The sequence below is a fragment of the Squalius cephalus genome (assembly GCF_949319135.1).
Source record: "Squalius cephalus genome assembly, chromosome: 12".
In the NCBI taxonomy this organism is placed as follows: Eukaryota; Metazoa; Chordata; class Actinopteri; order Cypriniformes; family Leuciscidae; genus Squalius; species Squalius cephalus.
Window position 1 is genome coordinate 36,522,727 of NC_137133.1, and position 16,440 is coordinate 36,539,166.

General features: G+C 36.7%; 2 protein-coding genes across 2 annotated transcripts in view; one reads left to right on the top strand and one right to left on the bottom strand.

Moving 5' to 3' along the window:
* LOC307168278 (uncharacterized protein) overlaps positions 1-12,075 on the top strand; it is a 91,776-nt gene extending 79,701 nt beyond the window's left edge. The window contains exons 2-10 of the mRNA XM_079888042.1: positions 5,794-5,882; positions 6,394-6,539; positions 6,677-6,813; positions 6,938-7,031; positions 7,122-7,233; positions 7,320-7,546; positions 7,637-7,808; positions 7,937-8,064; positions 8,665-12,075. Coding sequence (XP_079744168.1) covers positions 5,801-5,882; positions 6,394-6,539; positions 6,677-6,813; positions 6,938-7,031; positions 7,122-7,233; positions 7,320-7,546; positions 7,637-7,808; positions 7,937-8,064; positions 8,665-8,799 — 1,233 coding nt within the window. The 5' untranslated portion in view covers positions 5,794-5,800 and the 3' untranslated portion in view covers positions 8,800-12,075. The remainder of the gene's footprint in view (positions 1-5,793; positions 5,883-6,393; positions 6,540-6,676; positions 6,814-6,937; positions 7,032-7,121; positions 7,234-7,319; positions 7,547-7,636; positions 7,809-7,936; positions 8,065-8,664) is intronic.
* The window catches only part of LOC307168281 (GDP-L-fucose synthase-like), a 553,698-nt gene that overhangs the window by 109,547 nt on the left and 427,711 nt on the right, over positions 1-16,440 (bottom strand). The window lies entirely within an intron of this gene.

Here is a 16,440-nt window from a genome sequence, read left to right on the forward strand (position 1 = left end):
AGGTAACATTGTTTTGACCCTAATTACAAGTTTCCAGCAGCTTGTTGACCGGGTTGTCCACCCAGGTTGTGATCCTCTGACATCATAGATTTCATTTTTATATGACAACCTTTTACAGCAGCCCATGTCTGCTAAACCCCCTTTGCCCCCTGGGTACTTTGGTTCACTTCAGCTCGTCTTCAGTGGACTACATTACACATATTATAGACATGATTCATGGGTCTTTTGATTTTAATTATCTTTCTAGATCTTTTGTCTTAATTTTTAAATCTGAAAGTTCTTAATAAGGTGCTTTCATAAAATGATTGTCATATATACATTATATGCAAAAACATTGAGAATGTTTAAATGTTTAAACAAGTGAATGGAATGTTTTAAGAACGTTTTTCATAATCTTAGAAAAACATTAAGAGAACGTTTATATAACGGGAGAATTGAACGTTCTAATAACGTTTGAATAACGTTCTTATAACCAAGGAAGAACGTTAATACAACGTTTATGTAACAAGATAATTGAACGTTCTAATAAGGTTTTGAATAACGTTCTCATAACCAAGCAATAACATAAATACAACGTTTTATAACAAGATAATTAAACATTCTAATAACGTTTTTAATAACGTTCTTATAACTAGTAAATAACATTAATACAACGTCTAAAAAATGACGTTTTGAACGTTCCTAGAACATTCAGAAATAACGTTTTTATAACTTAATGGGAACGTTATGGAAACGTTCTTATAACCTAAGAATTGAACGTTCTAATAACGTTTGAATAACGTTCTTATATCCAAGCAAGAACGTTAATACAACGTTTATATAACAGGAGAATTGAACGTTCTAATAATGTTTTGAATAACGTTCTTATAACTAAGAAATAACGTTAATACAACGTCTAAAAAACTGGACGCTTTGAACGTTCCTAGAACATTCAGAAATAACGTTTTTATAACTTAATGGGAACGTTATGGGAACGTTCTTATAACCTAAGAATTTAATGTTCCAATAACGTTTGAACAACGTTCTTACAACCAAGCAAGAACGTTAATACAACATTTATATAACAGGAGAATTGAACGTTCTAATAACGTTTTGAATAACGTTCTTATAACTAAGAAATAACATTAATACAACATTTATATAACAGGAGAATTGAACGTTCTAATAATGTTTTGAATAACGTTCTTCTAACTAAGAAATAACATTAATACAACGTCTAAAAAACTGGACGCTTTGAACGTTTCTAGAACATTCAGAAATAACGTTTTTATAACTTAATGGGAATGTTACGGAAACATTCTTATAACCTAAAATTGTTAGCTGGGATGACCGCATGCACGCATAAAGCTTGCCACAAAGAACCGGTTAAAGTAATGATTATGAATGTGTCTAAATTAGCAAGGAGACATTTATTTGTTTAGTAATAAATTGGTGTTTTCTGTGTCGCTGCAAAGAGAAATGTACATTTCATATGGATAATCAGAGAGTAGCCTATTTATTTTGGTTTGAATATTTTAGTTTAAAAGTAGACATTTCAAGTTTTCTGTAATAGATAGCCTATATTTCTCAAATCTGTGAGGCACAAGCTGAGTTTCGGCGCCCTCCAGTTCACGTGCAATGCAAGTTGTGCTGCATGGCGCCTTATTACATGGCCTGCTATATATTTGCTTCTTATTTAATAAATACGGGCAATTTGTTGATAAAACATTGATCAAAATTAAGATACAATTTATACAAAACGAAAATCTTTTAAAAAGAGTTTTCTACAAAACAAAACTTAATGAAGTCGTCAAAATCATGTTTTACCAAAAACAGCGCCGTTGCTAGGAGGGCGCCAGCGCCTCTGCCTCGCGAGTGGATGATAGCCCTGAAGACGCCTAGCAATGGTATACCTTTAGTGGTAGTATACCTTTAGTTAAGTTATATCTTAAGAGTCTTCGTAGCGCGCTAAGAGTAACGTTATCGGAAAATGCAGCCCAGGTATGATGCGTAATGGAGATTCCAAAGCGCTCTTCTTTGGTCAGAACCATGGAGAGCGATCGTGGATATAGGTCGTCCTATGCACCGAAACTTTTAATAATGCAACAACAATTTTAAAGAGCACCAAGCTATTAAAATCTATATTATGTATACGCACAGATAATATAACAGTAGGCTTTATCAGTCAATATTTATTTATTAGGCTAAACAGTGATTGGATAACGTTTTTAATTTAAGGCCCACCCACTATTGGTCTGGCCCATCCAAAACTGGAATCGAACCCCCCCCCCCCGCCCGTTCCGTATTTCTATTTCAGAAAGTTGGCAACCCTATCTATCAGTGGAGTTAAAAGTGAGTGTAAAAATCTGCAGAAACGCATGACAATTTCAACTCTCCAGCAGTGATGAATACCCGCCACTCTGTTGTGCTGAAGATTGGCACGTTTGTCGGTGGAGAAAGATCGCTCTGGAGTAACGTTAGTGTAACCCCCACAAACTCTCTACTCAGGACTTACAGGTTCTCTACTGGACTAAATACTTTCAGTGGGTCAGTAACCAAGAAAACACTCAAATACCCAAAACTCATCAAAAAATATTTTTATTCGTTTACAATCAAAATATTAAAAACCCAGGGGGCAGCAGGTTAATGCAGTCATGACAGGTTCAATTTAATTAAAATGCAATGAATGATTTCAGCAATATGTTAACTTCAAGAATAATAAGGCAACAACAAACAGGATATGCTCAGCACAAGATTTCAGTAGTTATTCAATACATGCATTAAATAAATTCATGTGACCACCTCTCATGCATCAAGTTCATTACACTGCAAACCTAAAAGTCATAAATACCACACCAATAAATACATACCAAATATTAAACACAGACCATCAATCATACTCATGCTAAATACATAGCCGTCGTCAACAGTATAGGAGGCATATGGAAAAGGATAACCTGCCCACCCCCTTACACACGCGCTCGCATCCACACAAATAGCGCCGGGGGACCATTGGGTTCACACATACATCAGGGCCTCCCCGGCAAACACAGCAAGGACATACATTAATACCCAATACCAGGGCCGTGCAGAGACCTCTGGAGGGGCAGGTGCTCAAAGTATAAAAGGGGGCACATGGAACAAGGCTTTAAATAGGGCTGTGATCAAAATACAGTAACAGGGTTTTTACAGCCTCAAAATGAGGCGGAGGTGGTAAAAATCCTAATAATGTATTTTAATAATAAGATAATTAAATGAGTATTTTTTTGTAGATCATCATATAGCCTAATGTGTTTCCCACATTATTTTTGTTGGTGGAGCTTGGTATCTCTAGGGGGGTCCGGGGGCATGCCCCCCCGTAAGAAAATTTTGTACATTTTAAAGATAAATTCATTAATCTGGTGCACTTTGAGTCACCCGAATCCACTGTTAAAAATAAATAATCCACCCGCAAAACCGCCCATATTCTTTGATTTAAATATCTGCATCTGATCATCACATTACAATTATTCAAATTCTCAGTGTTAAGCATGATAATATGGTAACATATCACACTGAAGTAGGCTGATTTAAAACGAACATTTATTTAAAATAAAAGTTCTTCTTTTGGCAAAATTACATTTCCTTAATAGCCTAAACAGAGGCTTTTCTCCCTTCAAACTTAAATTGTCAATGTTTCATTACATCACTTTGAAAACACTAATTTTTTGTACCTTTTAAAAAGGGCATTTTTCCACAAATTTTATTAAATGTATGCTCCATCTTTCATTTCAAATTCTCAAATTTGATCAATATATTCAATTAAAATAATAAGACACTAGGCTGTTACCAATCAAATTAAATAATTAACATTGAAAAATTATAACTGCATTAATTTGGATTATTTTAAATATTTTTGAATATACAAATAAGGAATGTTGAAAAGAATGATACTTTATAAAACTAAACCGCCAGTAGGAGGCGGCAGGCGACCGTCTTAATGAGCGAGTCATTGAGTCATTCATTCAAACGATTCATTCAAACGGCTGATTTATTCAGAATGAGGCAGTTTATGAATGGGTAATTGAATCTTTGACTCAACCGATTCGTTCAAAATGCTGAATCATTCAGTAATGCAACAAGTGTTGCTGTGAGATGCGCTATGGTTCTGCAGTGATCTTTGTTTGGAACTATTTTCGCTGCTGAAACAGAACAAAAATAGTCATTGCGTCTAAAATGTAAGTGACTTAATTTTAACTATTTGTTTATTGACCTGCTTTGAAATCAGTCTCGGTTTCAATCTTGATGGCATTCAGGAAAACAGTTACTTCTATAGCCTAACGTTACACACAGCAATATAAACAACATCTCTGCATGCTCTCTTCACGTCGTCCTTGTAAAATAATAATAAGTAAACGAACATCAAAATCCCTTCGCTGAGAATGAAACGCCACTTACCAGCAGCCGCAGATTTGAAGACATCCTCTGGTAGTGCGCATAGCCGCGCGAAATAAAAAAAAAATGTGCGTGCAGCGTGAGGAATGAGGTGAAAGGTCATCATGTGGGTCATTTTATTTACGGCTAAATTATTATTAATTAATTCAATAAATATATTTGTTTGACAGGGAAACTGTGCGCAAACAGGAATATATATTATTTTTCAAAAATAGAAAAAAAGCACCCCAGAAAAAAGGGCACTTTCTCTCCAGGAATAAAAAGGGCAGGTGCTCAAGCCCCCTTTGATGTCTATGTGTGCACGTGCCTGCCCAATACAATAATAAAAGGAAAAGGTACTGCTGGCTTTCTTACCCGCTACCGGACGTGGGTTCCGCGTTCAGGGAACTCAACGGCGGCCGCCAAACTTAAACGGGGAAAACCCCAGCAAAATATCCCTCCCGATCGATTCGCACGGTTCGCACAACAATCTTAAACCCACGTCCCGGCACGGCAGCTTTGGCAAGGAACTCAGCAGCAACAACCAGCAAAAACCCCCCAAACAACCAATACATCAGACATTTATAATGTTTCCCTCTAATTACTAATGCCACACAGGTGTTTCTTGTCCCCAGCGCGTCATGAGGAAACACGGTGGACACTCTCAGTACTGCCACTCCCCTTATTTGAGGATGAGCAGCTTACATTAGGCCACTGATATTGCTAGGTAGCCTAAGTAATAATCCCTGTGTTGTCAACACACAAACGGCATTTTTTAACTTTACATAATTTTAGAGTTGTGCTGATATTAGTTGAGGTCATAATACAACTAACCAGCTAATCCGTATCGGTAACTGTGTTTCTTACTTGCAATATTTTCACGAATGAATTTGGTCAGAATGATTTATGCGTAAAATAACGTTAGCTCGGTAGATATAACAACAAAATATTTAATATCTATTTTTTTAGCTTCCCATTCAACGTTAATCTGGGTTTTTTATACTGGTAATGTTAGCATGATTCTGATGTTGGTCTAGCTCTAGATCACTGATTGCATGACGTGTTTGTTTAACATGGCTTAACCATTTTAACGGGTTACTGTTTGAACTAAAATAGCTAATGAGCTAGCTAACTTTGGCACAGTTATTTGGTAGCTAGTGGGACGCGGTGCCTCTAAACTTTAACTAGCCTAAGTTAACGTTAACCCATTTGCTGCAGAAAATAGCCTAACGTTATATTCAACCAGCATAACTTTGTCTTCTTCAGCCACTCTTTGTAATTGCAGTGTAACATCTAAGTAATGCATAGTGCATTGCCACTACTGAGAGAAATGGATAGATAATTCTTAGTTGAACCAGCCCTAAATTATGATTTTGAATATATATATATTTTTGTTAACAGGGGCAAAATGCTGTTGCGTGTTCAATTCGGGGAAGAGCAGAAATATGTCAAACTGTCTGAGCTGACATTCGATGCTTTCTTGAAAGAAGGTGGGTCATTAGGTTAAAGCAATATCACCCAATGATACAGCACCTATTATGTTATGATATCTAGCTAGGTCAATAATCATTTCTGCTGTGCTTTATATTTTCAGTTACATAAAATCGGGTGCAGATACTTGTCTTTCATCATTTTGTGAATACATGAGGCAAACTTAAATATGACCTTTGATTCTTGTGAGAAGGGAATGCATGTTTTTTTATTTAATTTTTTTTAAAACAGCGTGTCTAAAATTCAACATACCAGAAAGCAGGCAGCCAGACATTAAGGTGTATGACCAGTCAGACACAGAAGTTGACACAGAGGTTTTTGAAGAAATAGTGAAGGAGTCACCTGGAACTTTCAGAATCATGCTGGGCAATGGAGGACTTGGTATTCATTCAGACAATTCACAAATTAGTTTGTTTAGTTCAAAGGCCGGAATGAGAACATTTATTGTTTTAAAAATAACTGTTTCTTGTAATATGTTTCTATGTTTTGTACAAATTTCATAATGAACAGGTGCCTCTCAATCATCATCATGCTCGGGTACATCTGATGACACCGTCATCCTGAATTTCACGATGTGTGACCCTGTTGAAGAAGTAGCTGCTGCCGAAGGAAGCCAGCCTAAAAGGCCATGTCACATAAACTATGAGGCAAAAGCGGTAAGTGGTGGAAATTGCTGTTAAGTCCAATCTGAATGTTGTTTCACCATGGGAAGTGTTCTTTAGATAGCTTTTTTTTTTTTCAGCATTACATATGGTTTTACAATAACGGAAAGCACATTTTATTCCACCTATAGCTGATTGAAAAAATCCTAACATCAAAGCCTGGTGGTGAACGCATTATGCAAGAGTATGGAAAAACCAAATCTCTGACAGATGCCACCAGAAGACAGATGATTAACATACTTGCTGCTGAGATGACAGAAACACATGGGTAAGCATTAAGCATATAGATGGGCTGTAAAGAAACATTGTTATTGTTGTACAGTTATTAATTATGTAAATTGTGTTGTGCAATGTCAGTTGAGTGTGATGTTAAATTTGAATTCATATGCTAGGACATCCCCCCCCAAAAGTGTCAGAGTGATGTATGCACAGGGGATAGTAGCTTTGTTTCCCTATCTAGAAGACCCATACTCACAGCATGGATATGTAAGTAAATGGGTTATTGCAACATTATGCACATATTCACTCTTTGAAATGTTAATAGTACTCCTTTATCATTTATTTATAATCACATAGGAACATTACTACGATCCGGAGAGTGGTTCGGGATACCTTGCATGGCGATTGAAGACCATACAAAGAAAAACAGCAGAGGAGAGAGGTGCCTCAGTCAGCAAATCTCCTAAAGGTATGTTTACTGATCAGTGACGTGATTATAGTGGTGACCTGTGAATTGTACAGAAATCAGTTCTTAACATTGTATTTTTTCTTAAGTTGGTGGGCCAGGCCGTGGTCGTCAGCCCGTCAGCCCTTCAGCCCTTCCACCATCTGATGAGGATGTGGAAGCAGCTATTTCTGTTTTGAGACACTCTGCTGATGAAAAGACTGTCCGCGAGAAGATGGAAATGACCTTCATATATCGGCAAGCAATGGTCAATGATGAAGCCAAATCATCAGATGTCTTCTTGGTCTTCCCACGATTTCTGGACACACCAGGACTGGTATGACATCTTAATTCACTGCATCACCAAAATATCCAATGTAGCATTAGGCATCACTCATCACTTCTGTCTATGTGTGTTACATTGCAGATAGAACAAGATTTCAGACTTATGTTTGGTGAGGCCACGGCCAACAAATTCTTGGAGAAGTGGCCAACCACTTTCAAAGCAAAAGTAATAAAGGAAAGCCATGGACTTGTACCCACCACAGAGCTCTTCGATTTGATGCGCAATGCTGAGTCAGCTGCTGAAGTTGAGAATGGTATGAATGGAACTGTTTTACTTTTTAATGTAGGTGTGTAGTGTACATTTTCGTAATAGTGCAAGTTGTCGATTTGAATACTATGCCATGGCATAATGTTAACCAGGTTTTAATGTACTTATTTGTAGGCTGGGACAGTGACATGTCCGCCATCTTGCTGCTGCTACATTTGCTACCACCATCTGCACAAGGTAGAAAGAGGCCGGGAAAGCTGTCTGCATATCAAGCTGTAGATCAGCTCATCAGATTTCAAAAGGTATGCTTAAAGTATTAGTTCACTTATAAAAATTGTTTTGCTGATTATTTACTAACCCCCATGTCATCCAAGAGGTCCATGTCTTTCTTTCTTCGGTCGAAAAGAAATTAAGGTTTTTGCGGAAAACATTCCAGGATTTGTCTCCATATAATGGACTTCCATGGTGACCAACGGTTTGAGGGTTCAAATGAGGGTTCAAAGTCTGTCTCAATACTGCTTCAAAGACTTGACACAATCCCATCAGAGAAATAAGGTTCTTATCTAGCAAAACAATCTGTCGTTTAAAAAAAAAAAAAAAAAATTATATACTTTTGGACATTTGACCCCTCATTTGAACCCTCAGGATTGGAGACAAATCCTGGAATGTTTTCCTCAAAAACCTTAATTTCTTTTCGACTGAAGAAAGAAAGACATGATCATCTTGGATGACATGGGGGTGAGTAAATTATCAGCAAAAATTTTTTTCAAAGTGAACTAATCCTTTAACAGTTGTTTAAAATATATATTTCATCACCTTAATCTTGTGCACAGTTTAAGGTGATCTGATCTATTGTCAGAAGTTAGTCACCAAAAAATTCTGTTGAATGTGCTTTGATGTAGGTTGGAACCAGTGTGCAGCAACATCTAGATAACATCACCCAAAGCAGTCAGCCCTACCTTCTCGCCCAGGGATCCACACAGAGCACCATTCACTCATACTTCATTGTGGTTGACAAGCATGCACTTCCATGCTAGGCAACAGGTTCAGTTGGAGCTTTTGACGAACTCTTTAAAGCCCATTACGTCTTTGGTACGTCATACAGTTTTTCCCTGAGCAGCTTTTTCACTTTTGTGCAAACAACCATTTATAACATCGACATGGGGGAAACAAAGGAGACTCCTAGAGTTGCAGAGTTGCGAGCAAGAATGGTGCGTTAGTTGAGATAAAACGATGAAGTGTTTTCTTTGCAAAAGTGACCATGGAAGTCCAAATAACCTTGTTAAACACTTTAAGGTAATTCATGGGCTATGTACAGGCAGGACTCTTTTTCTGAAGTGTGGTCAAGAAGGATGCTCACGTTCTTTTGGTAGTTTTTCTGGTTTAAGAAAGCATCTTAATAAGTGCCATGGAAGCAGTTTAGTTGATTCTGTAGATTATGATCGTTCATATCCTCAAAGTACCGTCAATACAGGTAATGTTTCTCATGTTGAAGAGTCGACTGAATATTTAGAGGCCGAGTCACAGTTATCTTCGCCATACATTGTAAATAGTTGTTCAGCTGTAATTTCTGATCTAAAGGCAGCAGGTGTTGGTCAAAGTACACTGAATTCTGTAGTGATTTCCATGGAAGAGATCGTTCAAGATATCCATCAGCATGCTAAAGAGACAGTGATAAAATATGTATTTAGTAATGAAAGAGAAACGGAAATGTGCAAGAAAGTTGAGGCATGTTTTGAGGGGTTAGAGAATCCTTTCACAATTCTAAATTCGGAATACAAGAGATCCAAATTTATGACTGACAAGTGGGAAATAGTAGAACCAGTTGAATGTGTGATTGGTTCAAGATTTGACACAAGACGAAATAAAAAGACTGGAACATATGATCAGGTAGTAGTTCAAGATAAATTCATGCATATTCCAATTTTATCTACACTGCAGTCAATATTTAAAAGTCAGTATGTTGCAGAAATGTTGCAAAGCTCAGCTACTAGCGACTCTAGACTGAGAGATATTTGTGATGGATCTTTTTTTTAAAAGTCACCCCCTGTTCTCAACTGAGAAGCAGACAATACAGATCCAGATGTTCTATGATGATTTTGAGGTCGCCAACCCTCTGGGTCCTAAGCGAGGTATTCATAAATTGGGTGGAGTATATTTTACTTAAAGAAACTTCTCTCCAAAATGGAATTCTTTCTTGGCTAACATACACCTGTGCGCCTTATTTCATACTCAAGATGTTAAACGGTATGGTTTTAGTGAAATTTTTGCTCCCATTGTTCGAGACATTAAAGTGTTAGAGAGTGATGGTATTGAGATTCCATTATACAATGGTTATGTTCGTGGCACTGTAGTACAGGTTACTGGTGATAATTTGGGTTTGCATAGTTTGTTTGGACTGGTGGAGTCTTTCAGTGCAAGGTACTGTTGCAGGTTCTGTTTAGCAGAAAAGGAGGACTTTCAGACAGAATTCTCTGAAGATTCTTCCAAAGTAGTTTTGCGCACCAAAGACATACACACTGCTCACTGTCAAGAAATGGCTTGTAATCCATCCCTTCCATACGTTTTTGGTGTGAAAAGGTCATGCATATTAAAGGAGAACTCGGCAACTCTAGCGAACTCGAGTCACTTCTTCGCTGATTTTTCCTTTTGTTGTCGCATGTTTTCCCCACGAGCTCCCCCTACAGCTGTGGGGGGGGCGTATATTTCACAACACGGTCGTAAAAAAACTCATTTGCGGCGGCCTCCTCCCCCTCTCTACCGCTGCTCATGTGCGTTTGTTTTGATCGGAGCAAGCCAACTGTATCGTGTGGAGCTATGTCTACCGAGGTGGGTAATCTGGTAATACATCATACATGCGTGTGTGTTTATGTCGAATTGCCGTAAAGCAATTTGTGTTTCGCGCTCGTTCTCGTTCTCGCTTCTCGCTTCTCACGAGACTTCCAATTTCTATCTTGCCGGGACGGTAGTCCCCAAGTTGCAAGGTTGGTTTTCCGCCTGGGAACGCTGGGGGGAGCGGGGAAAGTCACCAATATCACCAGAACAGGTTGTTTAACCATCCAAATGATTTCTAGACAGTTTTATTAAGTTAAAAAAGTTACCAAGTTCTCCTTTAAATTCATTGGAGTATTTTCACACAACAGAGAACTTCTCAGTTGATGTGATGCATGATGTGTTAGAAGGGGTGGGCCTGTACGAATTGAAGTTGTTATTTCTGTATTTGAAGGAAAAACATGTTACATCAGCAGAAATACATTCAAGAATACAAAGTTTTGATTATGGTTTCATGGAGAGAAACAACAGGCCTGTATCTGTTAATTTAGCTGAAGGATCTAATGATCTGGGACTGAATGCAGTTCAGTCCTGGTGCTTACTTCGGAATGTTCCTCTTATCTTTGGAGATTTAGTAACTTCTACTGACCAACACTGGGGCCTGCTTCTTTTACTACTTCAAATAATAAACATTATATTCTCGCCCATGTTATCTCAAGGTTTATGTGTATATTTAAAACATTTAATTGTGGATCACCACACACTGTTTAAGAAGTTGTACCCTCAGAAAAACCTTTTACCAAAGCACCATTTTCTTATCCACTATCCCCGCTGCATCCAGAAAATTGGGCCTGTCCTTCATAGTTGGTGTATGAGGTATGAAGGCAAGCATAATTTTTTCAAAAAACAGCTTAAATCGTTTAAAAATATTACTAAAACGCTTGCAAAAAAGCATCAGATTCATATGGCACACAGTTGGCGAAGTTCAACAACTTTTAGTCGGTTAGATATTGGTCCAGGAAAAATGGTGTCTTTAAATATGGTAAAAGGAGGTTCTGAAATTGCTATTGCAATGCAAGTGCCCAGTAGCATTCAGGTTATGAAGGTTAAATGGGCGAAACATAATGGGTTTATTTATCGGCCAAACTTGGTTATCTGTGGCAAAGTTGAATCTGAAGTGCCCGTGTTTTTTCAAATTGAGTCAGTTCTGATAATGTGTGAAAAACTGTTGCTACTCACAGTGCCTTTAGTTACAGAAACTTTTCAAGAACATTTCCACGCATATGAGGTGATCAGATCAAAGCAGGATTTCGTTTTTTTTCATGTCGACAACCTGCATTACCCTAGGCCTTTTGACATACAAATGTCATATGGAGGGACTGACACAACTCTCCTTGTCGTGCCATATTGCTTTCTCTGGTAAGAGAAAAATGTTTGTAAAAAAACATTGTTATACATGTTTCTGTCAGATACAAGGCATTGTAAATTCAATGTTCAACTCAATTCAACATTGAAATGCTTTTTCACAATAAATTGTGAGTTCTGTGATCTAGTGTTATTGTGCTTGTTTTTATTTGGATAGTATTGATAGTTCTATATAATTCAGTAACACTGCATCTTATGATTTATATATATTTTAAAACACTGTAGAGAAATAAAGTAAACATTACACTTAAAGTGTCATTTTTTTTAAGTAAAATTGTAGATAAATTAACTCTATACTGTGTAATCATATTACTCTTAACAGTGTGATTAAACTACAGTGTTAAATACTTTTACACAGGGTCCCCGCGGATCCTTAAAAAGTCTTAAAACGTCTTAAATAAAATATACGTTTTTTAAGGTCTTAAAATGTATTAAATTTCACTAATTTTTGAAGAGTGGCATTAAATTTCATCTGGGCGGCATTAAATTTCATCTGGCGGAGTTTCTCCTTTTGTCGGGAGAAACTACCGGTATTTTCCATTTCACCAGCGCACGTCCCTGTCTAAAGACAGTAAAAAGTAGCGTATGCCTATTGCACAGGCATCACACACCATTTAGGGGGCAGTACGTGTTTTCCGTAGGCCTGTCATAGAAATAGACGAAGAAGTGTAGTGGCAGACGCGAGCTAAGATAGGGAAGTGCAAATTTAATGATAACTGGCTCGATGATGAGAAATATAGCGGCTGGTTACAAAAAAACGACGGTATACGAAGTGCGGTGGGCTGCAAAGCCCTTGACGCGCATATGAAAGGGGGGAAGCACAAGCGCGACAGTCAGGCAACAACTGTCCCCATTCAGCTGTTTGCCTACATCGAGATTTTTAATCCAAAGAGTCAAGGATAGTCTATCTACATACGTGACTTTCACGTTTCCATGGTAATCAGTCACTCGTGCATCACGCCCAAATGCACGCAACTGCGCGGCCGCGCCGAATAATTTTCATAGAGGTCGCAATGAGTTCAAAACGGCAAAAAAACTCTTCACTCCTTAGTCACGAAAAAGTCAAGCACTACAAGTAAGTTGTCATCTATAATTCATGTGGTATTCGAATTGTGTTGCACAATGCGGATAACTCAGCCTATTTCTCTTGTTGAATAATTAAGTTTTGTTGTAAATTTAAAATATTCACTAACTGTTTTTATTCATAATATCTTTTATTTTCACAGATATATTATCGAAGCCCTTCAAATTAGAATAAACATGGTGATTGTTAATGCTGAATTTGTATTTTCATGCATTAACAGCCACTATCTGCTTGTCCACTGTCTGCTTGTTTGTTGTCTACAAACTAAGTTCTCTTGAAAAAGCCTAACTAGAAAGTTTGAAGTAGTTTTAAAAGGTTTGCAATTGGAAAGTTTTAGTAAGACTCTGCTAGGCTATTAAGGAAATGTAATTTTGCCAAAATAACAACTTTATTTTAAGTAAATGTTATTTTTAAATCAGCTTAATTCAGTGTGATTTTACCATATTATCATGCTTAACACTGATCATTTGAATAATTGTAATGCAATGATCAGATGCAGATATCTAAATCAGAGAATATAACGTTAGGTTTGGGCGGTTGGCCGGTGGATTATTTATTTTTAACAGCGGATTCGAGTGACTCAAAGTGCACCAGATTAATGAATTTATCTTTAAAATGTACAAAATTTTCTTTTTATTAGCTTAGTTAGCTTTATTAACTAGTAAAATACATGATCAGGATTTTACCATAAGTATATAAAGTATAAGTATACTTTTTTTATAGCCTATAAAGTATACGGTATACTGAACATCTGCATTTCTTTCTTTCTGTTGTATTGCTTTAAAAATAAATAGCATTTTAAGCCAATTAAGGAAAAACCTGTCAACAAGTCTGAAAAAAGAATTGGTAGTTATTCTGTCCCCCTCACTTTTGAAATGATGGCTAGGCTACGGCCCTGAGGCTAACATTACAGCCGCGTTGGTGTCTTTGGGGCACCATTTTACATTCTCCCCAACTAATACACTGAAGGCTGAAATGCTGTGGGTTTTGCACACGGTTAGCCGACATCACTCCTATACATCCAACGAAGACATGAGCACTTCAGGGCAATGTTCCCTGAGGAATGTGCAAAAACATTTAGTTGTGGCAGGGACAAAACCTCTTCTCTTACTCGATTTGGACTTGTTCAGTACATAAAAAGGGGACTTCTGTCAAGTGTGAATCAAGGCAGCTTCGTTGTCATGTTTGACGAAAGCATGAATTGGACCACCAAAGGCTATTAAGACTATTTGCACTGTTGCTCAAATACAAATGTGCTTTGTTAACCTGAACACCCTAGAGTGTCATTTTTATATATTTTTTTTCCATGGTAATGGTCTTAATTTTTATTCTTGAAGGTCTTAAAAAGGTCTTAAAAGTCATTAAATTTGTTGATCAAAAATGTGCAGATACCCTGTTACACAATTCATTGTCATTTTTTACTCAATATTGAGTAGAATTAACTCTAAAAACTTGACACTGACCAAAGAGTAAATTTTACACTGATTTCGAGTGGGACCAAATGTTATCTGAAACAGAGTCAAATTCAACTCTTTAGGAGTTAAATTAACACTTCTGTTTTTACTGTGTACAAGAGATTGTATTACATGTTTAAGGCATTGATATACTTCAAGCAAACTCGAAGAATGAACTGGTGTGACATAATTTCAAACAAAAGCAGACCAAACCGAAGTTCGTTTGGAGTTTCTCAGAAAAAAAAAAAAGCGAAACTATAAAGAGTTTTAAAACATCTTTTAAAACTCTTAAAACATAATGTGATTTAATTTTAATAAATAGCATGTTAATAATTATGCATGACATTCGTCATGTTTTGCAATGCTGATTGTTTAGTCTGAAAGGAATAGACTTTTTTTTTGCTATGCACAGCAGGCTCGGTTTCTTTTTCGGCTGGCAAAAAGAGCTTTAACACACACACACACACACACACACACACACACACACACACACACACACACACAATGGCTTTATTAATAACTGGAGATGACTGTCGGCCTGCTTAGTTTACTCAAAAAAAATAACATTTTGTTTAACCTGGGATAGTAGGGTGAACAGATGATTACAAAATTGTCATTTTTGAGTGAACTATTCCCTAACAAGTAGCCTACTGTTAGTGGCCGACAGAGTACCAATTAGTCTTCTGATTGGTTGAACGATAGCGTCTGTCATAGGGACAGATGTGATATCTCAGGAAACATACACTCTAAAAAGTTTAACTATGATTTACTAATTTTTTTTGGTGAAACATTTTTACACAAAAAAATGTAGTAGGCTACATTTTAAATCTGTGAAATCAATTAAATATACTGTCTGAATTGAGTAAATGCAAGTAAAAAAAAAAAAAGTAGGCTAGCCTAAATCTGGGTAACTGCACTGGTACATTAACAAATAAAATTGAGTAGAAATAATTTAACATTTAAACATTTAAAAAACAATATTTATGAGTAATATTTACTGTTTTTATTTTTGAGTAATATAAACTTTTTTTATTTCCTCTAAACCTTTGTAAAATAGTATTCCATACAACCATATATGACATTGGCCTTTATTGTCGATGAGTACAGCAATACAGCATATTTTACACTCTTTTAACATACAATATTGCCTACATTTAAACTAATTTAACAAACATTTTATAAGTAAAAATGAAACATTTAAACATTCAGGTAGCCTAATTCAATTGTAATCAACCAGTCTGTTATCCAATTTCCACCGGATCAGCGCTGGTTCTCGTGCCGGAGACGGACTCGTGCTCTGCGGGTGAACTTCGAACTTCAGACCGCCGTCCTTTCACTCACAGCCGAAAGATATTGCGAGTGCGAGCGACTGACTCCATAACCTGCCAATAAACAAACAGCGCACAGTTCTGAGGACATTTTATCATCCAAATGAATTATATTCATTATCATTTGGAATAAAGTCGAGTGTTTTATGCAAAGCATCTCAATCACGGGAAAGACAGGCGCGACTCTCGTTTTAATTGCATTGTTTTAATTGAGTAAACTTACTAAATTTCTTAAGAGTGTTAAATTTATTAATAATATTGATTTGAATGAAGTAATATTTTTGCTTCTTGAAACAGATCAGTTTAATTCTCCATTCTCAAATATTTTGATAAAAATTTCACAAATATATTAATAGTGTATTATAAAATAAATAATTGGTTAGTCAAATACTAAATTATTTTAGGAAAAAAAAATATGACTGTAAATTTTAGATAAAATTAACTGTTGGATTTTTAGTCAATTAGTTTGGTATGTTTAACTCAAACAATCAAGTAAATCAGGGATGGGCAACTTCGGTCCTGGGCCACTGTCCTACAGAGTTTAGCTCCAACCCTGAAAAAATCACCTGCCTGTAATTTTCTAGTAATCCCGAGGACCTTGATTAGCTTGTTCAG